General features: G+C 54.0%; 1 protein-coding gene across 1 annotated transcript in view; it reads right to left on the reverse strand.

Annotated features, from left to right (window-relative positions):
- Positions 1-23,035, reverse strand: part of CNPY1 (canopy FGF signaling regulator 1) — a 37,528-nt gene extending 14,493 nt beyond the window's left edge. Inside the window, 1 exon segment of the mRNA XM_082632222.1 lies at positions 22,934-23,035. Within this exon segment, the coding sequence (XP_082488348.1) occupies positions 22,934-23,029 (96 nt within the window). The 5' untranslated portion in view covers positions 23,030-23,035.
- Between the last annotated feature and the right edge of the window lie 1,407 nt (positions 23,036-24,442).

Consider the following 24,442-nt stretch of genomic DNA (forward strand, 5'->3'; position numbering starts at 1 on the left):
ACCAAAACATAAAACAGAAGCAATATTGTAACAAGTTCAGTAGACTTTTAAAAAATGGTCCACACCAAAAAAAAAAAGAAAGAAAAGAAAAGAAAAAAGAGCCAGTCAGTCCTAGGGTGCTGATCAGACATGCTATAGCTTCAGGTGCAAAGGCGGCAGGTCACTGGTAAACTCTTGAAGCGTTTGCGGGGCTGCCACACCTCAGGGCCAGAGGGAAGGGCTGTCGGTGTCCTTGCTGTCCTGCTCATTCTTGGATTCCAGTTCTGTCGCATCTCTTAAAGCCTCAAAAGAATGGGCACAAAATTTGGCCCTGATTGAGACCCCGCCCAATCTCTCTCCAAGGAAGACAGAGAGACTGTTAACAAGTCAGCTTTGTTCTTATGCAAGATAACATTTTTGTTTGTTTTGTTTCATTTTCAGTGTTCGGGGCTGCTAGTGACCGCGACTCTTCCCAAGTCAACGCGCTGACAAGCTAAGCGTGTGCAGTGAGGTGCTGCTTCACTCAGGCAACGGGACACAGACACGAGGGGGGAGATCTACCCGCCGGCTCAGCATCTCTACACCCAGGCCCTGGCCCTTCCCAGGCTTCGTCCACGTGGGACTGTGCACACCTGTGCACCCCCACCGCCCTGCCCCGTCACAGGCCTTTCCGGGGGCACCCGGCCCTGTGATCATCATCCGGGTGGCAGGGCCTGTGAGAATCTACGGCCCGTCTCAAAGCTCCTTCACTTTGGGACAGGTAGGGGTTTGCCCACATTTAAAACATGATGAATAACTCCGCTCTGAGCACTCCTGTGGATGAAGCGCTTTTTCTTTCTCCTGTTGGATTATTTCCTCAGGCCGTGTCCCTAAATGTGGGGTAACTAAGTCGTGTTTGGTTTTATCTGCTGATACTTCTGGTCGGGCTATGAAACCCAATCCGGCTAATAGAGAGACATCTATGAAAATAAACCACGAACCGAGTCACGGTGAAGTTCCTCAGCGGTTTCCCTAAAGAGGAACGGCTCCCTCGAGGCCCCGTGTGCTGGGGATTCCTCAGAAACCTGCTCCAAGTAGAGAGCGGATCATGGAAGGAGCAAAAGTTTGGGTTTATCACGCAGCCTGGAGGCATCTCTCAGCGCCGGCAACGCCCACCAGCCCCTCTGCATTCCTTCACGTGTTACCACTTTGCCCGATGCTAATGTTTCCAAAAGGAGATAGACCTGAGATCATTTTGTTCCATTTGAGCTGTTTTCTTTATCACTATTTAAAAATTAACAATACCAAGAGGTAACATGAAATCTCTTCCTTCCTGCTTCTCTGTGTGTTTGGATAAATATTATCTTTCTGCTCCTTAACACCCAGATCTTGGGAAGGGGTTACACTTCAAAATCAGGAGGAAGAAACACTCTCCCTAATGCTCCCGAAGGGAAAGAATCCCTGCCGTTCCGCCAGGTCCCGGGAGCCTGGGCTGCGGGTGGAGTCAGGCTTTCAGGGACTTTGCCTCAGGGCTCCACGATCGCAGAGGCCACGGGCATCTGCGAAAGTCCACTCACCCGGAGCGGTGCTGGGAAGTGAGAATGTGGACTGTTCCCACGGGCAGGGCGAGGTCCCTCCCGGTGCGGGAGCCCCGAGAACGGTTCACAGGAGACATCCACAGCCGAAAGAGTCTGGCACGAGTCACAGACCTAAGCGGTGAAATCGATCACTTGACCGATGTTTATTGAGCACCTGCTAGGTGCCAGGTGTTGGGTTAGATGTGAGGAGACAACAGGGAACACAATTATGGTGGCCCCTGTCCTCCCAGAACCTGGGGTCTGGGCCCCTACCTGAAACCACACAGGGGCCATGTTGGCCTCGGGGTCCCCCAGGCCACCACCTGTTTTGTGTCGTGAGCCATGACTGGTTTTTACATTTACAAATGGCTGAAAAAAATCAAAAGAAGAATATCTTGTGACATGGGAAAATGACATGAAATTCAAATTTCAGTGTCCACGATAAAGCTGTCTAGGTCTTTCCAGAAGACTCTTGCCCAGCCCCACTCTGGCGAACCAAGCTGCTCTGCCCAGGTGGAGCTGGGCAAGGCTGTTCCACCCTCACTCAGCCCCGCCTGCCAAGCGACGCAGTCCCGTCTCCATGGCTCCCGCCTCCCCAGCATCTTCCCTTCTCTGGATGCCAATAGCGCCTCTCTCCTGGAGGACCCAGCAATAGTTCTTCCAGATTTGTTTACATACACATACACGCACACATGTAGACACACATGCATGCGCAGACACTGAGTGAGCCGAATCGTCCCCAGTGGGGCGTAGAGATGCTTCTACCGGGGCCTGCCTTTACCTACCTGTACGCGGTGACACCACAGTCACTGCAATAGTGAAGCTTCGCACACATGCCTTGGTCCAGGACCCCACCCCCTGATGGGGTGGAAATTGTTATCTCATGCTGCAGGCCAGGAAACTGAGGCCTTGAGAAATTCACATAATGATTTCAGGGAGGCCTGGGACGGGACAGATGCCCCAGGCCTGCATCTCCCCCCGGCACCACGTAGCCAGCCCCACAGTGGACACGGCAAATGTCTGTGTCCTCCGTGGCCTCCTGTCTGTACTCCAGGCCTGCTTCCCGGGGCCTCTCCCAGTGAAACCCCCTTCTCTCCATCCACGAGGGCTGCCGCAGGGGCCCCGTCCCTGTCCTGTCCATCCCACTTCACCAGATGCTGCCCCCAAGATGCAGGTCTCTTGCTCCAGGTCACAGAACTCATGTATACGCTAAGCCGGAAGCTAATTGGGTCCATGTGATGCCGAAGCCCTTCTCTGAGTGTGGGGGGCCAGAGGGAGTGACGCCTCCCCGCCTTCATGGCGTGTGCACTGCCACGCACAGCCCTGGACAGACACCTGTCACCACTGGCACCGAGGAGGCGCCCCAAAACTACTGTTTCTAGAACAATCAGAGTCACGGAACTCAGTCTCTCGCCTCAGTCACCTTTCTCTAAGACAATCAGTGCGTTGCTTTCCCTCCAAAGTTTCCAAGGAAAGAATCCTTGGAAACCACCAGATGCAAAGCTGCAGTGCGTTCAACCCAGCTCCCTCACCGAGGGCTGCGTGGCGCCCACCGCCAGGCCTGGTTCCTTTTGTGCTGGGGAAACAGTGCAATCCTCTAAATGCATCCCCTTTATCCCTCCGTTCCTCCCGATTTGTGGATTCAAACAATTCTGATTCTGTGGACTAAGGAGCAATTAACAGGACGAGGGATTTATTAAGGATAAGTCATGCCAGACAGTTTTGACAGCTTGTTTTGAGTGTGACAGAATTACAAAATGCATTATGTATTTAGACTTTTGTGCAGCGTCTAATACCAGGCTCGTGAAATTATTCTTGCCAAATGATCTGAGCCAGCCTGGATGAGAGCAGCCTCAGGTACTGGAAACGAAGGCAGAGATCAGGGACAAAGGATACAGGGCGCTCAGCTGCACGCCCAGGTGGAGACCAGGAAGGGGGCTGCATTTCATGAGGGCCATGGAGGTCAATGTTGGGGTTTGTTTCCCTAACATGTTTATTGCTGATCTGGAGGGAGAGGCCGCTGCCGGCCACCATGCTATGTGGGGCGGGACGTGCCAGCCCCAACTGGGCGGCCCTCAGCCTTAGCAGCCAGTGAACAGGAAGAGGGGCTGCAGAGGGCTCCCTAGCCACCCTCCAGCGCCCCCATCAGCTGAGAACGCCCAGCAGGAGGGCAAGGTGGGAACACAAACCCACTGAGCCTTATGGAATCAGCAAGACAGACCTGGGAGGCCCCAGGGTCGCCAACTCTAAAGCCTGCATGGATCGAATTGTGTCCCCCTAAAAGGTAAGCTCACGTCCACACACCCGGTGCCTGTGAACGCAGTAGGGTCTTTGCAGATGTAGGTAGATAAGATGAGGTCATGTTCAGTATGGGGAGGATGGGTCCTGATCCAATGTGACTGGTGTCCTCATAGGAATGGAAGAGGAGACATGGACCCCCCAGAGAGGGAGGGCCGTGAGCTGACGGACGCAGAGACTGTGGATGTCACGTCTCCAAGCCAAGGAGTGCCAAGGAGCGCCAGCCCCCACCAGAAGCTAAGAGAGGCAGGGAGCCCATTTTCCCTGGGTCCCCAAGAAAGAACCAACTGCCAACACCTTGGTTTTGGACTTCTGGCCTCCTGAACTGTGAGACAATCTACCTCTGTTCAAGCACCTGGTTTGTGGTACCCTGTGGCACAAGTCTGGGTTTAGAAATGAAGAACTAACAAACGAGTCCAGTGGCCCAGACACCCGGAGGCAGGAGGTGGAGCTGTAGATGGAGAAGTTGGGGAAACCACACTCCCACGCTGGGGAGTAGATTCATTTCCCTCCGGGATCTGAGTGGGAAAGGGGGCGTTTCCGTCCTCTTCAGGGTCCCTGGGAGGAGTCAGGTCAGGGGAGGAGCAGCCAGCAGGCTGCTAGCTTGGCACCATTAGCTCCTGGTGCGTTCTATCATGGTTTTTGTTTGTATTGATCAGTTGAAACGCATGCGTGGCCAGGGTTTGGTTAATTAACCTTAATTCCATGCTAAGCTACTGTAATCTTTAATTCTCTCCCATCACTTTATGCCCTCTGATAATTATGATTTTTATCGGTTCAGGGGTACTGAATCAGCTGTTTTATTTCCTCTCCCTGAGGATAGCATGGCACTTAGTCTTTCTATATATGCCCAAATGCTAACATCAATGTTTTCTCGCTCAGCCAGAAGATTTGCTTCGTCAGGCCACGTTGCCTCTGTCCGTGTCTTGTATACTGTCCACTAGCATCAGTAACAGCTGAGTGTATGGGAACCGAGGAGGAGGGTGCTGGGGACCCAGGGCTGGGGGCCGGCGGTGTGCGAGCCTGCCCTGGGTGAACAGGGCTGAGGGCACCGGGCAGCCTTCCCAAGTCTAGAAACTCCAACTCTGGTATCATAGGCTCCTTGTATGTCATCCTGGGCTTGATCAGCACAAGCCTGATACCACAGACACGTATAACATCATCTAATTAAATACCCAGAAGGTAACAGGTGACGAATCCTCTTTTTTCCTTGACATTCTATCATTTTCCCAGGGGCTTCACAAAATAGTGGAAATAGTCCCCAGACACCTCACAGAACCAAAGGAGAAGAAGTGACACACCTATCAAGCAAACATCTATTCTCTTATTTCACAGAAATGGAGAGCACACTATGAGCAAAGTATTGCACTATGTGGCATAGGGAGTGGGGAGATACAAGATAAAATGTGCCCCTCTGGGTAGAGACATAGGACAGCACACAGATAACTAGGATAAAATGCAGGATTTAACAAATACTCTAAAAGAGCCACAAAAATACTTGAACGTCCAGAACGTGTGAGGGAACGTCTGTATTTCAGTCCCTGACAAATTTATCTTTGAGAAAAGCTAATGTAGTGTCCTTCTAATGCAACAGGGAGGGGAGTACGGTTCGTTTAATCAACGGTGCTAACACATATGACTTGCTTTCAGCTGGAAGAAAAGAAAGCTGGATCATACCCCATACCATATCCAAAAACTGCGTTCTGTACAGACTCAATGTTGAAACATAAAAGCACAAACTATTGGAAGAAAATTCAGAAAACCATTAGTATGACAAATGGGGGGGAGGTGTTCTTGAACAAGATGAGACACCCAAAGGCGTCATGAGAAGAGACTGTCTGTGGGGCAAAGGGTGCAAAGCCACAGACAAATCCCAACCAAGAACATGCGTGGGCAGCATGGAGCTGCCTGTCCTTACATGGTGACTTGGGAAATAACGTGAAAGACAAACAACCCAACAGAAAATGGGTAAAGGATACAAATAAGCAACTCGAAGCACAGGAAATCTGCTTAACAACCTAGGAGCCACTGAAAGGGAAATTAAGACGAAAATGAAATGCCATCTTTCATGTTTTAGATGAGCAGAAATTAAACAATTATATTATCTGGTGCACAAATGCAAGAAAGGTCTCATGCACGGCCAGTAGGGACATAACATGGGGCAACCTTTGGGGAAAGTAACCTGGCAACGTGGATTCCAGTGAAGATGTACCTACTCTTTAAACCCTGCCCTCTGGAGAGTCTGTCCTGCAGAAATCACATGCACCAGACACGGGGACGTGTGATCAAGGAGGCTTGTTGCCTATATGCTGTAGTGGCAACAAACCAGAGACAACCTGTGTGTCCATCTACAGGAGAACGGTCTCATTGGCCAGGCTAGATCTCCATCCACTGACCTGGAGGGGGTCCATGACATATGTTCATTAAGTGAGCATCTTAGCTCGGGCCACCGTAACAAAACATCACAAATTTGGTGGATTGACCAGTAGAAAATTTTTATCACAGTTCGGGAGGCTGGACATCCAAGATCAAGGAGCCGGCTGATTCGGTGTCTGGTGAGGACCCGCTCCCTGGTTTGCCCATGGCCACCTTCTCTCTGTGACCTCACATGGCAGAAAGAGAGAGCTTTGGCGTCTCTTTCTCTTCTTATAAGGACACCAGTCCCGTCAGATTGAGACCCCACCCTATGACCTGATTTAACCCTGATCACCTCCTCAAAGACCCCATCTCCATCCAACACGGTCACATGGTGTGGCAGCGTGTTAGGGCTTCAGCATGCGAAAGGGGGGAGAAACAGTCCAGTCTACAGTGCAAGGAGAGCATTCAAACTTAACATTTAAATTCACTGAGGACTTCCCTGGCGGTCCAGTGGTTAAGACTCTGCGCTTCCACTGCAGGGGATGTGGGTTCGATCCCTGGTTGGGGAACCAAGATCCCACATGCTGCTCAGTGCTGCCAAATATATATATATATAATTCATTGAACATTTCCACAGTCTTCAGAGGAATATATGTAGCATGATTTTACTATTTTATTTTATTTTTTGGCCGTGCCACACAGCATGTTGGATCTTACTTCCCTGACCAGGGATCGAACCCAGGCCCCCTGCATTGGGAGCACAGAGTCTTAACCACTAGACGACCAGGGAAGTCCCACTATTATTTTTAAATGACTAAAAGACAAAAACTAAAACATATCAAATGGGTATGTTTGTGCAGGTTTGAGTGGGTGTGGAGGATGCTAGGAAGGAAGTGCTCTCACCCTGGATTATCTGAGTGGGTGGGAAGCCACTGGGGAGTGGGGGGAAGGGACTGTTACAAACTTTTTTTTCTGTGTATCTCTAGTTCAAATTACTGTGTTACTTCTGCAGTGTAAGTTTTTTTTTTTTTGCGGTACGCGGGCCTCCCACTGCTGTGGCCTCTCCCGCTGCGGAGCACAGGCTCCGGACGCGCAAGCCCAGCGGCCATGGCTCACGGGTCCAGCAGCTCCGCAGCATGTGGGATCTTCCCAGACCGGGACACGAACCCGCGTCCCCCGCATCGGCAGGCGGACCCCCAACCACTGCGCCACCAGGGGAGCCCAATGTAAGTTTTTTAATGAAGAAAAATTTGAAAACCCAAAGTAGAGTCACCAGACAGGCATGTCCTCTAGCTCGATTTAGGTACCACCTGAAAACTGCTCAAAAACCCATCAGGGGCTCCCAGCCCATTGCTCCCCGCTGTCTAGGGACCCCCAGAAGCCCCCGGAAACCCAGCCTCTGGGCGGCACGGCCCGACCCTCCCCCAAGAACTCGGCTCCTTCCCTGAAACCCCGGGACAGCCGCCGACAGAGCTGTCTGGCTAAACAGGTGATCTTATTAGCGGACCCGGCAGCCTCTGAAATATTAAAGGCTACTCTTCATCCCACATTTTTACATAGAGCTCTCCAGACAGACCAAACTCAGACCATTCAATGGGCCGGAGAGGCCTCCTTCCCTCTGATGTTTCCAGAAAGTTCAGGAGGAAGGGCATGAGAAGAGCCCACAGAGCCTAATTAGCTTTTCACTTGACTTAAACGGTGGGCAGGGGAATCAGACCTCTCTCAATATAAATTTTAAAGCCTCTCAGCTGAACCCTTGTCCGCTTCAGCACTCCTGTCCGTCCTCTCAATTCATCTCATCGTGAGCAGGGCCCCCGACTTTTCCTCTTCTGTCCCACATGAAGCTCTGAAGCTCGGCAGGGGGACTTGGAGGCTGACCCCATCGTGGAGGTCACTTGGAGGGACGTTCAAGTCCAGCCCTTGAAAAGCACGCGTCGGAGCCCCCCGAGCAGGCCGTGTAGGCTGAGGCAGCTTCCCCACCCAGAGCCGAGCCCCGCGGGAGAGCAGGTGGTCTTCACGCCCCTCCAGGGCGACACGCGGCCCCCTCCCTCCGTGCACTGTCATCTCTGTCTTTTAAGTGTCTCTCCTTTGTTAGAGACCTGGTTACAGACAAAGATTCTGCACCTGCCAGGGAAACGACTGCCCCCCAGCAGTGAATACTGGGCTTCGGAGCCTGGGAGGCCACAGGAGGGAGAACCTGCCGGGGGCTGCCGTCTGCGGCTGGCTCGGCAGGCCGTGCTCTCCCAGCCTTGCTCCAAACTCGGGTGCCCTTGGCCGTCCTGGGTGTCCTGCCTGCATCTCCCTCTGGGCATCTCCGTGTCTGCTGGCCTCCCTGCAAGGACTCCAGTCACTGCATCAGGGCCCATCTTTATCCAAGATGGCCTCATCTTAACTACAAACATATGCAAAGATCCTATTTTCAAATAAGGTTGTAACCTGAGGCTTTGGGTGGACGTGCATTGCCGGGGGCGGGAGGGCGGGTAGAGCGCTACTCCATCCAGCACACCGCCTCACCAGAGGTGCGTGTGACTTTTTTTTTTTTTTTTTTTGCAGTATGCGGGCCTCTCACTGTTGTGGCCTCTCCCGTTGAGGAGCACAGGCTCTGGACGCGTAGGCTCAGCGGCCATGGCTCACGGGCCCAGCCGCTCCACTGCATGTGGGATCTTCCCGGACCGGGGCACGAACCCGTGTCCCCTGCATCGGCAGGCAGACTCTCAACCACTGCGCCACCAGGGAAGCCCATGCATGTGATTTTTTGTCATGCCCCTTCCCTCCTTTGTGTCCTGCTGGTGTGTCACTCTCTCCGAACTTGATCTGACCACAGCCGAGGTCCAAAACCAGCAGCCAAGGGCTTCAGTCATAGGATGGCCACGCAACTCCAGGGGGGCCGTTCTTTGTAAAGTTACAGCCACAACTTTCTCCAAACACCAGAATTCTGGATCTAAGTAAAGAAAATTCCTGATTTCCGCAGAACAGGGCTTCTCGAATTCGGTGCTGTTGACATTTAAGACCAGATAATCCTTTGTCATGGAGGCTGTCCTGCGCTTACAGTGCCCCTGGCCTCTACCCGCAGATGCCAGCAGCGCCCCCTCCCCCCCGTTGTGAAAACCAAACACGTCTCCAGAGGTTGCCCTGTGTCGCCCCCAGTGCAGAACCACTGATGCCCAACCAGTTTCCCAGGTGTTGCCTCGCCCCGCAGGTGAGCACGCTGGCCTCCAGGCCTCTGAGAGCGGGCGCTGGAAAATGGGTGACCATGTACACTTTATTTGGAAATAGGCTTCTCCTTGTACCTAGACTCTTGAAAAGAAAAAAAATTGGGTCATACTAGGCCAAAATTCGTGACAATCAATCTTCTCTGCCTTCTACATTCACTTCTTTTTAAAAATTGAAATTTAAGGAATAGTGTCCATATTTGGCACTGGCTTCTGTCGCTTAACACTAAACTAAATTAAAGATTTTCTTTCCCTCAAAATTGTGTGAACTTGCGTGTAGGTCATTAGAGTAGTCGTGACATTTGAACTTGGGAGGTTTAGATAACATTTAGAAGGTTAAAAACGTGTTTGGACAGTAGGAGAGGTCCTCAAGCCTCAGACCAAGGACTTGCTGAGTGCATGGCCAGATATTGGTGTGCTGTCCGCCTTCGGCTGGCTGATCCTGATTTTATCAGGCAGTTCTATCCTGCCTTTCTCCTCCTCTCCCTCTGCGGGTTGGGATACGATCTCTTCCTTGTCAGGGGCAGTGTGCTGGTGATGCACAGCTGCGTTCGGACATGGGATCATTCCTGATTTGTCTGTTTCCTAAGAGCTCCTTGGCTGAGACTTCAGGAACTCTGGCTGCTTTCAGCACCTCACAATCCAGCGGGCAGACGGCAATCGGACATCCAGGCAAAATGTGGGCACAAGTGTGTGATGGCTAAAGGGACAGAGATCCAGGGAAATGCCTCGTCTGTGGGGGAAAGGGGGACGTTGCCTCCTCGGTTCCCTGGAGGGCTGAGCCTTGAGCCCCTGATGTCCTAGGATGCATCAGACAGACCTGGGAGAACAAGTCCCCCTCACAGCAAATCACCCAAATTTTTGGTGAAAGTGTGAGAACCAAGTCAGCTTGGATCTCAGATAACAGCTTGAGCAGGTAAAACAGAATGTGCGTCAACATCTGTTCAAAATCATAAATAGGAGTTTACTTAGATCAGCATCTGGTAGGACACTCCATAAGCCAAAATGAGACTGAAATTTAGAGAGGGAAAAAAACTGGTTCTGAAAGTTCAGCCTGATTTTCTTTAATGGCTGATTTATAACAAAGACAGTCCCATCTTCTCTGCTTGCCCATCCATGCACAGCCCTGAGGGCTGTTTCTTTCTCTGGGTCATTGTCTTTTTAAACGATTCTTTGACCATTTGGGGACCAGGACACCTTTTTATGCCATGGCTGTATTTTATGTTACCAACCATCTCCTCCTCAGTCTATAGTCAGAAAACAAAATACACTAATTTCTCCTTTATCATTCAATAAAACCAAAAAATCTTCAATGGCTATCCATGCACGCTTGCTGACATACAGATCAAAGATAGCGAGACATCTCTGGGGGACCGTCTATGCCTTAGAGGAGCTACAAATAAACCATACAGAGATAATGCATGTGTGGTGACCTGGGAATCAGCATAACCACGCACAGACAACTGCAGAACCGCGTTTCCAAGGGCTTTGCCCCATCACAGTCATTCCCAAACGCGCTAAACCCAGGACAGCAGGTGTCTGTGCCTCTCTTCCTCAGCCTCCCAGCCCGTCCACAGCAGGGAAGGCAGGAGAAGGGAATAAGCCAGAGCTGGGCAGTTCAGAACCTTGACACGTTTTCAGTTGGCAAACAAATGGAACTGCTCTAGACTCACAGACATAGAAAACAGACTTGTGGTTGCCAAGGGGGAGGGGAGTGGGGGAGGGATGGACTGGGAGTTTGGGGTCAGCAGATGCAAACTATTATCTATAGGATGGATAGACAACAAGGTCCTACTGTAGAGCACAGGGAACTGTATTCAATATCCTGTGACAAACCCTAATGGAAAAGAATATGAAAAAACTTGTATATGTATGTATGACTGAATCACTTTGCTGTACAGCAGAAATTAACACAACATTGTAAATCAACTCGACATCAATGAAATTTAAAAAAAGGAAAAATTTGAAAACCCAGAGTAGAGTCACCAGACAGGCATGTCCTCTAGTTCGATTTAGGTACCACCTGAAAAGTGCTCAAAAACCCATCAATATATGCAATCCTGGAACATGCCCATTAGTCAGAGAGAGAGGGAACACAGGAAACTTTGTGCCATCTCCAAAAAGATTCTCAAAGCAAAGTTAATGTTTGTTCCTTTTATTTTTAAGTACGTGCCCAAGCTGGGGGGTGGCAGAGGCTGCAGACCACCCAGGTAATAGGGTAGAGAGGGTCCCCGGAAGGAGACCCCAGAGAAGACCCGGCTGACCCATGACGTGTCAGGACAGTCTTTGGGATGCATGGGATGCTCACTTTCCACGATTCCCCTCATCTGACTTGAAACCCCTCGAGAGGCAGAAGTTGACATCAACTCTGAATTCCACTCGCCCACAGCGACAGGCACAGTGAAAATCTGAGCCCCTTTGACCGGAGAAACAATCTCTATGGGATTAAAGCGATTTTCTCATTTAGAAGAGGAAAATACTCAGTTTGCAATTACCTGCTTCTGGTGGCAAAGTCTGTCCTTGGTGGCTCAATCTAATGGGACAAACTTTTAGCGGCTTTGCTCTCCCTTCATTGTTTCAACACACACCAAGACGATGAAAAATAATCTTCTCTTTCCCTTTTAATTTTACGTCACCCCTCCGCCCCACATGCCCTGGGGACAGCATGAATTTTTAATCCTCGTGGTTTGGGGGGAGGGCTGGTTAACCCTTGTTGAGGCGCCAGCCAGGACAGGAAGCCCTGGGGAAAAGGTCCCTCTGCTGGCCTCGCCGGGAAGAGCACTGAGCACCCACACCGAATGAAGGCCACCAGATGGTAGGGCCGCGGTAACGTGCCTTTCCCCACCCTCGGGGCCACCAGCAGTCCCCCCGATCTCGGTGGGTCCCAACCAGGCCTGCCCAGGCTGGCAGCTCCCTCCTTCCCTATATCACCCTCGGCTGATCAAGTCTCCACTCTCTGCTCTGTGATGGGCGACTGCGAGCTAAAGGGTTTGTGCCGTGTGCACATAGGCACGCTCACACCCACACCCACACATGGTGCTCACACATGCATGCGCACACACACGCACTCTTCCACGTGTGCATGCGTGTGCACACACGTGTGCTCGCACACACATGCACACACTTGCTCTTGTCCTCCGGGTTTGCATTTCCACCCTGGCCTCTCTGGAGGCGGCTCAGGCTGAGCAGAGGATTTGGGGGCTGCGGGCAGTTCCAGCCTGGGGCGATGGCCAGTTGCACCACCGCCCTGGGAAGGTCCTGGGCAATTCAGACAGCTCGCCCCCCCTCCAGCAGGAGCAAGGGGCTGGCATGGAGTCTGGAAAGTAGATGGGACTCCAGCCTCAGGTGAAGAAGAGATCAACAGTCCTGCAGGTCCCAGATGCCCCATCCCTCTGGTGGGGAGCAGCAGGCTGGCCGGGCACTGAGTGGACAAGTGCCGGGAAACCCCTTCCGTGCCCTTGTCCACGTGTCCAGCAGCCTGGGGAAGCTGGGGTATGTCGCCTCTTCCTGGGGTATGGAGTTGAGAGGCCAAGGCGGCTGACACCCTCTGGGTCAGGAACGTCCTCTGGGAAGGGAGGCAAAGGCAGCTGGGGACCCGGTTCCTGAGGGAGAGGTCTGGGCTGTGTGGACGCAGGAAAGGCGGTGGATGTGCAGCCCTGCGCAGAGGGCAGGAGAGGGCTCTGACGCTCAGAGACGAGCCAGCAAGCAGGCTCAGACCCCCGTCCCAATTCCCTAACCACCTTCCACGACCAGGTGTTCCTGGTGTTCCTGCTGTGGTGCTCCGAGCACCTGCAGACACTTCTGGGACAGACCCAGCGTTCAGGACACGACATGGTAGTTGATACTAATGCGTGTTTTCTTCCCTGTGGTTACGGCTCCGTGGCCCCCTGGGGGTCTCAGGCCCCTCCGCCCCTGCATCCGGGGAGGTTTTCAGGCAGACCCTTCTCTCTGCCAGAGTTTGAGACCATCGGGAGGGGAGACCAGGAGCACCTGACCTCGGAGGGACAGTTTCCCAGAGGTGGGGAGAAGCCAACACCTTTAGGTCAAACACACCAGGTTTAAGAAGAAAGGGGAGAAAGTTACGGCACCCACAGGAATAAGAAGGAAGACCCGTCAGAAGGACATAAAAGGCTTGAACCCACAGAGCCCAGGCCGCGGCCCCCAGGGTCTCCTCTTCAGCGTCACGAGCGGCCCCCAGGCTCCTGGACGCTGGGGATGTGCAGGTGGGCTCTCGGCTCCCCTGCCCGCCTGCCACCGCGGACTGCAGAGACCAGCCAGCGAACCCCCAATTCCAGGATCACTTACAACCGGGGTTCTTTATGGGACATAGGTCTGGTTGATCCGCTGTGCTCTTCTGTGACCCGGAGGGTGGCTTGAGGGGAGCCCATCTTTGTGCTGCTTCTGCTGGCCTGGGGGTTCCAGAGCAGCCCCCGATACCCCATTGTGGGTCCCATGAAGGACAAGCGTGTCTGTGGTTCGAAAAGGCAGCAGTGGAGGGTGGGGGCTGCCGTTGTCTCCTTTCTGTGGCACAAAGGCAGCAGGGGTGTCCTGGCTCCGAGGCCAGAGTGGCCACAGGTGCCCTTGCTGAGCCCGAATCTTCCTGAACCCCGTGACCACCTGGCCGTGGCCTCATGAGTCCCCTCGTCCTGACAGCAGCAGAGGAAGCAGCTCCCTGGTGGCTGCGTGGGAGCATCTAAACCCCGCGTTAAATCTCTTTCTGTTTAAAGTCGCTGCAGGGCTTCTCACACTCAGCCGAACCCTCCCTGAGATGTGGTCTGGTACAAGAATTGTCTGCAGGCCACGAGCCCTCTGGGGCGGGGATCTGGGGCTGCTGTCCTTACCTGGGTAGCGGCACTGAGATAGGGTTCCATTTAAAGTGGGACCCCGCTAATCCCAGGCCTGCAGTGGCAAAATAGCGATGTGAGTGGCCAGCTGTGACCACCTGGGACGGAGCGTCCGTGGAACAAGGCAAGGCTTCGCCGGGCCTGAGGTGGTCTGTTGGCTGCGCTCCATCGGGGAGATTAACAGGCTTTGGGCTGCTCTGCGCTGGGGCTCCAAGTAATAGGTTTGAGGCAACGTCACTCGGGTGACACAGTAGACGCCTGGTAACCTGAGGCACACACTGCGCACCACGGAGCCCCGGGGTCGTAGCTTCTCCCCAGCGGCCGCATGGCAGAAACTGCTGAATGGTCACTGTCCTGTTTCTTTTTTTTAATTTTTAAAAAAATTTTATTTATTTTTGGCTGCGTTGGGTCTTTGTTGCTGGGCGAGGGCTTTCTCTAGTTGCAGCGAGCGGGGGCTACTCTTTGTTGCGGTGCACGGGCTTCTCACTGCGGTGGCTTCTCTTGTTGTGGAGCACGAGCTCTAGAGAGCAGGCTCAGTAGTTGTGGCGCACGGGGTTAGTTGCTCCGCGGCATGTGGGATCTTCCCGGACCAGGGCTCAAACCCACGTCCCCTGCATTGGCAGGAGGATTCCTAACCACTGCGCCACCAGGGAAGTCCCAGCATCCCATTTCTTTCTCCTCCTGGACACAGCTCTCCTGCAATCAGGTGAGCACGAGTGACAGAGTCCCAGCCGCTGCCTGTGGGCAGAAGTGAGACACACCACTTTTAGGTCTGCCCGTGAACCCTTCCCGAGGAGCCCCCTGCCCCATGTGCCCCATCCTCCCAGGAATGCAGAGAACACTGAGGACTGGATACGAGGAGCTTGGGTCCCTGGGTGACCACGTGGAGTGGCCTCCCCTGCCAACCTGCACTGGACCCGACATGGGCAGGAGGCCAGCTCTCATCGTGGGAGGCCTCCCCTCTCTTTATGAGCGATAAAGATATATGCAGCATCATAAATCAATGCTAGAGCAGGAGTATTTCTCTTTTTAAAAAATGAAAGAAAGAAAAGAAGTAAAAGAGAATGATACACAATAAAAACCACCCAAAAAAATAATGATAAAGGTGCAAAGAACCCAAGTATATTATCTTGAGGACGAGAAAAGTCACTTATTCTTCTTTAAGAGGAAAGGAAAATGGAGAGTGGAAGGAAACCAGTCAGGCTGTCGATTGCTGAACACACTAATTCTGCTCATTTCCTTGTAGACGGTTGAGAAACATGAGATCAACTTATCTCAGACCCTCGGTCCTGAGCCCGCCCTGGTCATGGGAAGAAGAGTCCACCAGAGACAAAGTGACAGCCACCCTTCACGAGCCCCGCCTTCCCGGGACTGTCCAGACCTCAAAGGACAGCACAGAACCAGGAGCACCAGGAACCAGGAACGGAGGCTGCACAAACCCGGGGCGGCCGCTTCGCCGCTTCCTGCTGAGTGGTTTGTATGAGGGCATCGTGTATCTGTGCGTGGTTTCCGTCTCACTAAGAGCAAGGCTGCTTTTGAGAACTGGAACTCCTGAAATGACATGGAATTCTTCTGATTTCTCAAAAAAATAACCCAAACTATTTTTTAATGTCACAGTAATAATCTGTTCATTATGAAAAAACGTTTGAAAGATGAGCAAAAAGAAAAGCAGCTCAGGTAAGGCCAGAGACGACCCCGTCACCACCGCAGTGTGGATTCTGTGTCCCTTCACCCCAAGAAGAGATACTCGCGCCCAAGGGTCGTCTGTATACACTCATTAGTTACCTCTTTTTTGGACTTAAAAACTGGAAAACACCTTTCTGATTTTTTTTACACGCTGCCTCGCAGGTTCCTGTGAACGTCATTTTATTCACAGTTGTTCTCCAAGTAATATATTTATTAAGGTGTGAACCATGGGCTGACGATGTCCATAGAACAACATAGGGGTGGCCCCCCAATTCCTGTCTGCTAGGTGTAGCTTCCAGCCCTGCAACCCACGTGCACATCATCTCTTTCTTTCGCTTACAGGAAAATGCACGAAGGAACTCAGGACAGTCCCCCGACCCATTTCAGAGCCATCACCACACTGGGGTCTCCAGCCACTGGTCATGCTGCCTCCTGGGCCCTCACGCTCACAGCACGTGGCTGAAGTGCGGGCGGCTGGCGGCCACCTGCCGCAAAGCCACCCCCGACCCTCAGGCTGACGGACCCTCTTATGTCGCCCCTCCTCTGCTCAGGCAGGCGCCCCTCAGCCTCGGGGTTGGGCCTCAACTGATGGGGACCCTCGAGGTGGGCCCATTCCCTGGCCCAGTGGTCTCCTGACCATGAGATACGAGCAGGAGGCTCGTGGGGATGGGGTGTCGGGGGTCTTTTGGAGAAATTCCCCACTTGTTAAAAAAGAACGGAATGCAAAACTTTTCTGTCTTTTGCTCTGAACGTTGTCTACATACGACACCTGGAGACGGGCAGCCGTGCGGGGACCACGAAGAGAACCAGCCTATGAGGCTGAGCTCTCTCCTACTGCCAAGAGCAGCAGAAAAGAAGGACAGAAAGGAATGAGGTCACTCGTGGTGCCCCGGGGCCACGGAACTCACCTCCACCACCGCAGAACCACCTGTGCTCAGACTTTTTATTGTGTAGGACAGGAAATGCTCTTATGGCCAAACTGTTTTTAGCTGGTGTGTCTGTCCTTTGAAGCTGAGAGCTTCCCACGGCAGCATGTTGGAAACGAGCAGCGGTCACGTTATAAAGCTCTAGTGCCAGGAACGGGAACAGAGACCAAATCCATTCCTCACTGTCGCTGCATGCGGTGCGCACGGTGGCTCCTTCTGAGAGCTCTGGGTCAGGGTGCTCCCTCCTTCGGGGTGAGAATTCCTTCTCTACACCATACTCAGCGTGGGCTGGACACGTACGTGGTGTGTTGACTCAGGGCGGTCACGGTGCCAGAGCACGACTCCTGAGCTTCAGCGGCCGTGAACCAGGAGCCAGGCCGCTGGGGCCACCGCTGGGCTGGGAAGACATCACTGGTGCTCATGGCGCTCTGGTTGCCTGGTCTACAGACTGTATAGACCACCAAACCCAGTGCTGTTTCTGCCATAATACCCGGTCTCAGGGGAGAAGTTCTGATTGTTTCCACATGGGGAATCAGGCATTACTGTGGCATTGTTTGGGTATGAATAATCTTCCCAAATGAAATATCTTTAGGCTACTGTCCCATGCTGAGAACAGCCATCTGCTATGGTGGCTTTCAACTTTTTGGACATGACCCACTTTCTACATTGCAACTCATTACATAAAGTGTCACGAGATAATAGTTTCCTTTTCTATAAGATGCACTCTGATATTCTATGTATATTTTTCTATGCTAGTTTCACCCCACTCTACTGACTTATGGCCCACTAGTGGGTGGCAGCCTGCAGTCTGAAGGTTGCTGACGGACTGAATTCCCCTCTGCCTCTTAGCTGCCCTGTTACAATAGCCCATCTCTCTCATCTCGTTAGCAAACAGGGTCCCATGGACAGTTGTGCAGGTTTTGTACTGCACGGCCCCAGGACACCACAGTAACCTGATGTGGTGCGGTGTGCACCAGGATGGGGCAGCTCTATCAAGAGCTAAACTGACTTATCAGCCAATTAAGTTAATACCAGTTTGTCAAAATTGAGTCACTGAAGCTCTCTGAGCCTCATCTTCTGTATTTCTAACATGAAGCTAATTAAAGTGGCCTCATTTACCTCCCACAGTTGTTGAAAGAATTTAACAAAAACAGCTTTAGAGTCTAGTGTAAGGAGATATTGGTCTCATCGTCACTATTATTTTATTTATTTATTTATTTTAAATGGTTTTATTTATTTATTTATTTATTTATTTTTGCAGTACGCGGGCCTCTCACTGTTGGGGCCTCTCCCGTTGCGGAGCACAGGCTCCGGACACGCAGGCTCAGCGGCCATGGCTCACGGGCCCAGCCGCTCCGCGGCATGTGGGATCTTCCCGGACCGGGGCACGAACCCATGTCCCCTGCATCGGCAGGCGGACTCTCAACCACTGCGCCACAAGGGAAGGCCCTCATGGTCATTATTATTGACGATACTTTCTCTATTTGAACTTGACGTTCATAGCAGGCCTGCACGATGCCTCGAGGATGGGGTCAATTCAAGCAAACCAGACTTACTTTCTCACACCCCCGTACCGCATGTCCCTCCCTCTAGGCCACCCAGGTCAGGAGCCCGAGCCTGGCTTTGAGGCCCTAAGCCCCGCCGTCCACTGAGGCTGTGGAGCACCTGTCGTAGGCCTTGCTGGGTGACACCTCCAAGAAAACAGCGCTTCTCCCTAAGGGTCTCCCCGCCCACCGCTGCCAGGTGGGGAGCTGGTGGTGGTTCCTGGGGAGGAGGGGTGCCAGAGGGGCCGTTTGCATGGGTGGGCTTTACAGAAACTATCTCGGCTGGGTTTTCCTTGGGAGGTTCTCCAAACATGGGAGGGGAGGGGGCAGTGCTGCCGGAAGAGGGGGGAGACGGTAAAGTGTATCCTCGGGGGCGGCTGGGGCCCCATTCCACTGGGGACGTTCCAGAGCCAGGCAGAGGACACCTCAGAGGTCCCCCCACCGAGGAGTATTAGACCCGTTTCCCTGTGCTGCTCCACCCTCAATCTATCCCCTTCCCGCTCACCGGAGAAAACTGTCAGATGGAGAGAACACGTCTCCCAGAGTCAGTGGGAGAAATGGAGCCGCTGTATCTGCCACAGCTCCCCCGACCCCAACCCTGACCCCGATCCTGACCTCAAACCTGACCCCACCTAACCCTGACCCCAGCCCTGACCCCAGTCCTGACCTCAGCTAACCCTGATGCCAACCCTGACCCCACCCTATCCAATCTCTACCCCACCCCTCATCCAACACTGACACCAACCTTGACCCCGGCCCTGACCCCACCCCACCCAAGTCCCACCCCATCCTCCGAGGGCCAGCATCCCGCAGGTGGCCACGTGGGGGGCCACGTCTGGGAGTCTGTGGCCCCGCAAGAGGCCTCAGGGGCAGGCAGCCCTGCTCATGTGTGTACGGAGCCAAGGGAGGAAAGAGGGGAACAGGGCTCAAGGCAAGGCCAGCTTGGGACCCGGGGGACACGCGACCACGGGGCCGAGCCAGAGCAAAGTGGGGCCAGCAGGTGGGCAGGGGCCAGGGGGCCTCACTGACCGTGGCCTGGGCCTGACTCCCGCAGTCTGGGCACAGCCCGAGGCCAGTGCTTCCCAGGGTCCCCGATCGCCCCGGCTGGGCCACCCTGCCTTCTGACCAGCGGCTGGGACTTCACAGCTGGGATGCACGTGGAAGGAGTCCTGGGACAGAAGAGGGCTGGCTGATTGCTGTGCAGGCCACAGGGCGGCAATGCAGAGTGGAGGCTGGAGAAAAGGCCGGACAGAGAACGTCGCCAGGACAGGCAGCGACAGCGCGGCTGGCGCTCCTGGGCGGGTCGTGGCGGTGCGAGGGCCCCAGGTCCTCGGGGCTGCTTCAGCAGAACCTGCTGTTTGGAGGACACGTGGCCCCTCGGGCACCTGCCCCGCCCTTACTGTGTCCTCCGCGCCCACGTCCTCGGGGACAGAGCGCGACGGGGCAGTGGCCGTCCGCAGCGGTCACACGGGCCAGCTCCCTCCCCGGCTGTCGTCCGGGGGCAGAATGTGCCACAGTAGCCACCTGGCACCTTCTCACCCAGCGCGACCCAGCCCAGAGCAGCTGTCCACGCCCTCCCCCAACGCCGCCCTCCCCAGAGCTGCCCCAGCACCAGGCTGCACCCGAGCGACCAGACTACATCGACAGCAGCCAGTCTGTGCGTTAACTGTCCACTCTGCACTTGAAAGGCCAACTCGGGCCCCTGCCCCTCAGCACATGGGCCCTCGGGGTTGCTCCCCACCTCCCTCTGAGGAAGGCCAGGCTGTCCCAGACCCTCAGCTTGGAGGACGCAGCCCATGGGTCAGTGTTTCCTTCCATCGTTGGAGAAACAGAACGAAAAAGGAAAAGAAAAGACAGGACGGGGCAGGAGATGGGTTGTGTCACCCTCGACTGGCATGTCAGGGACCCAGGAAGCGCCCTGAATCTGAGACCTCTCCCAGCCAGGGCTCCGGCCTGATCCTGCCAGGCGCTTCTTGTGCTTTTTTTGTGTTTCTTGAACACTAAGCTGAACACACACAGGCTGTGCGCCCCCAGCAGAAGGACAGAGATGCCTCCACATCAGCACCCCCGGCAAGAACAGCTGGCCTGCATCCAAGGCGGCGGGTGAGGCCCCGACTTCATGCCGAGAGGCCCCTGTGTTTCAAGTTTGGCCAAGCAGCCCGCTGGCCGAGGAAACAACCACGGGGCTTTGAAGCAGAGGAGAGTTTTCGGAGAGGGAGGGAGAACCGCTGGGTTCTGTAAAGCATGGGAGCTGCTGTGATCACTAGCTTCACGTTGACCGCAGGCAGGAAACCTGACTTCCACACCTCAACCCCAAAGCCACACGACTCCAAAACACGGGGCCTTAAAGACCAGCCTCTCCGGGCACCGCGTACCCTCCACATGTCTGCCAGGAGAGTCCGGCTCCAGTGCCGAAGGCTGGGGAGAAGCCCCCCGGGGGCTGTCTCCCCAAGACCACCAGGCAGCAGCTCCGTGCGGGACGTGGTCCAGGACAGCCCTGCTCCCCGTCGCCGGGACTTTGAGGTCACTCTGGTCTACCTGATGAACGCAGCAGAATGATGGCTATCAAACGGCTCAGCAGGTGGAGTGTTTGTAGCAACACTGAAAACGTGATTTCAACTCGACTGTCTCAAAGCACAAGACGATAGGGAAGGGAGAGCAGGCCTGTTTCCGGTAAAGGTGAGTCCATGTCGGGGGGTTCAGGGATCCTCAGCACGGACACAGCAGGAGAGCTCGGAGGATGGAGGGCCTACGTGTGCAGTGCGGTCACCGAGGGACCCGGGGACCCCGCTAGCCTGCTCTGCGTGTCCTCAACAGAAAACATAGCTATTTTGCAGGTTGCTGTCAGGACTAGAAATCACTTAAAGGCTGTCATGGCAGGTCCTCGATAAAGAGCCGCCAGCTTCCCCGGTCCTCCCTCAGGGACCCGCGTCCCTACCCTTGCCCCCGCTCCTTCCCTGACCCTCCAGGGTCTCCCGGGTCACTCTCTTTTGCCTTTTGACCTGTTAGAGGAAGACTCCTTCTTCTCTCCTGGTCCAGGTGCACCAACAATGGGTCAGGTAACCCACATTTTAACCTCTTACAATAGTGACCCTCCATTTATTTTCGAAGCTGCCATGGCCCCGGGCACACACACCTTTCCTGGCGCTGCCTGACCGTGAGAATCCTCTGCAGCCGGTGTCAGGGACCAGGGTTACTCCTCCCCTGCAGGTCGCTGGGACCAATGGGGCCACCTGGTCGCCGGGAACGAGGCCTGTGGATGAGCAGTGGTGCGAGTTGTCACTGTTCTTCCCGGGAAAGTACCTGAGTTATCAGAATTTATCTGGTAATTCTGGTGAATTACCTGGTGAGATGATGGGAGATGGGCTTTTGTGGGGAAGACGGTCCTGCCCTTCTTTTTTTTTTTGCGGTACGTGGGCCTCTCACTGCTGTGGCCTCTCCCGTTGTGGAGCACAGGCTCTGGACACGCAGGCCCAGCGGCCACGGCTCACGGGCCCAGCCGCTCTGCGGCATGTGGGATCTTCCCGGACCGGGGCACGAACCCGTGTCCCCTGCATCGGCAGGCGGACTCTCAACCACTGCGCCACTAGGGAAGCCCTGTCCTGCCCTCCTTAGAGGGGCCTCCTATAGCTCAACACACACTTAGGCCTCCCTTAAAGACGCGTTCAATACCCTACAGAGTCCCCTGGTGGGTCTTGTCCTTGCCCTACTCCCAGGCTCTTGGATGGGCACACAATTCCAGAAAGAGGTGGAAAAAGCAGATGGCCCACCTCGGTCATTTGCTCTAAAACAAGGTGCCTGTGCTCAGCCAAACCAACAGGAAATCCAAAACCAACTTCTGTTCAGCTCCGAGCGAGCCGGATGACGCTATGGAACACCTTTTCCTGTTATGGTTCCCTTAGGATGACAATGAAATTGCCTTTTTGTTCTGAGTGCTTACCACCTGAGTGCGGGGTTGGGGCAGGACACGGGAGCCTGAGTTCACCGTGGCCCCGTCCCTCCTGATTTCTCAGACCCCTGCCATCAGATGCCGAGGGCTGGGCCCCTCTCCGCATGGTCTCCGTAGTGGAAGGACATCCATCTTTCCACTCAGACAGGTGCCTGAGTCTGTCCCGGAGATGGGTCTTGCATCCTTATCCACACTAGAAACTTCTGTGGATCTCGGAGGCAGGGGTGGGGAGCCTGCGGGAGGGTGCCCAGCCTTTGAGGTCTCTGGGCAGCCCCTGCAGCCATTCTGGGTCCCCTGCTGGCCTTGCCCAAGAACCATGGAAGCGCTATTTTTATCCTGATGAGCAATAGTGCAGAAATGTCTTCCTACTTGACAAGACACAAAATTTAGGTGCTGGGAGAGAGACTTCAATTTCAAGCTTAAAGATTACTTTGGGTCCCCCAGGACTCAGAAGCAATTTAGAGCTGATACCCTGAACAAGAGAAAGGTTAGAAGATTAAGACCAACTGCTGTTTGGATAAATGGCTGGTAATTGCCCATATCCGCAATTATACACTGGCACATAATTTCTTTTCCGCTACCTTTCTCCTCTCCTGCGTCCCGTCAGGATTTATTCTGAAGGAGCCCACCTTGGTCTTCTGCCGAGCCTTGGTGACGTCGTACTCTACCTCGTCCATCAGGGCCCTGCACACTAAACAAGCACAAAGCATGTGTTATCTCTCTGGAAGGGGGGTGAGGCTCCTGTGAGCCGTTCTCCAGCTGGACAGTCAGCAAACCCACAGTCCCGGGGGGCTGGGATGGGCTCTTGTCCTTTGGCTGCTTCTTCGAAGGCAGGAATGTGCAGTTTTCAAAGACAGCCAAACGGAGACTAGTTTTCTTTGCGTCCCCTTTTGTACTCGTGTTTTTATAAACCACATTCATTTTACTTTTTCCATTTAAAACATGCTTTTTTGAAGAATAAGGAGACCCATGCTCTGAGTCCATCAGAGACCTCGAGCCCCACTGGGTTGCATTAACTACACCCAAGGAACTTTTGCAAATGGAAAAGGTTTGTCCAAAACTGGGCCCTGCTCCCAAAGTCACATTTTGGCTGAATTTAAAGCCTCAGGGAGCCTCTGCCACTTACCTCGAATGGGCTCTGCAGCTGATTCCGCCCCTTCTCCTCAGGCAGGGCTGCCCAGCTGAGAATTCTCACCAAGAAAAGGTAAATGAAGTAAATGAAGCCTCTAGCGTCAGCCTCATTTGCTCCACAGGAAACTGGTTTTGAACATGCTGTCTTTGCCCCGGCTGTGACCGAGGATGCTGGAGGAGCCTGGCAAAGCCTCGGTCGGTCATGACCACTCGCCTGGCGTTAAACGAGGCGTGAAGACGTTATCTGTCCTAGTCGAGCACTGCATTTCGGGGTATCTTTGGGAGAACAGCATAACCTTTAAATCTGAATGCGGGCACGGCCGACCCGACCCCGTTTCTTGTGCTGTTTCCTGGTTGTACATCAGAATGGGGTGGCCGAGGGCTCAGCCTGCATCCATGGCAGCAAAGACCAACCACAGTCACGACGGTGCCATCACTATGGACGCTTCCTGCCTTCCACGTGTCGTGCTCCACGTGTCATGCACTCGATGCTTGTCACAGCCTATGAGAGCGACCCGAGGACTACTGTATCCCCATTTCATGGTGAGGCTTATAGAGATTGGGGAACTTTCCCCCGTTCCACTTCCCGGGTCACCCGGCGCACGTCTGTGAGTGTGTCCGGGCAGGTCAGCTGATTGAGAGCCAGACCATGGGATTGCACAAGCCCGGATGCCATCCTGACCCCGCCCCTCACTGGCCAGGTGACCCTCGGGCAGTGTGGGCTGTCCTTGATCATTATGGTTGCCAATTATGGAACTACAAGCCCTCTGAGTGGCACCCAGTCCTTCTCCTTCCCCAGGTCCCCAGGAACAGCCTGTCTGTCCAAGGTGACAGCAAGGGCTGGAAGGTCTGTGGGCCCAACGCCAGAGGCCGGGAGGACCCAGCACTTCCTGCAGTGTGTTCCTTCTTCCCAGGAAAGGAACCTGTAGCCACAGGTGTCCTTTCCAGCTCCTGTGGCC

Source organism: Mesoplodon mirus, assembly GCF_964341445.2.
Source record: "Mesoplodon mirus genome assembly, chromosome: 9".
NCBI lineage: Eukaryota > Metazoa > Chordata > Mammalia > Artiodactyla > Ziphiidae > Mesoplodon > Mesoplodon mirus.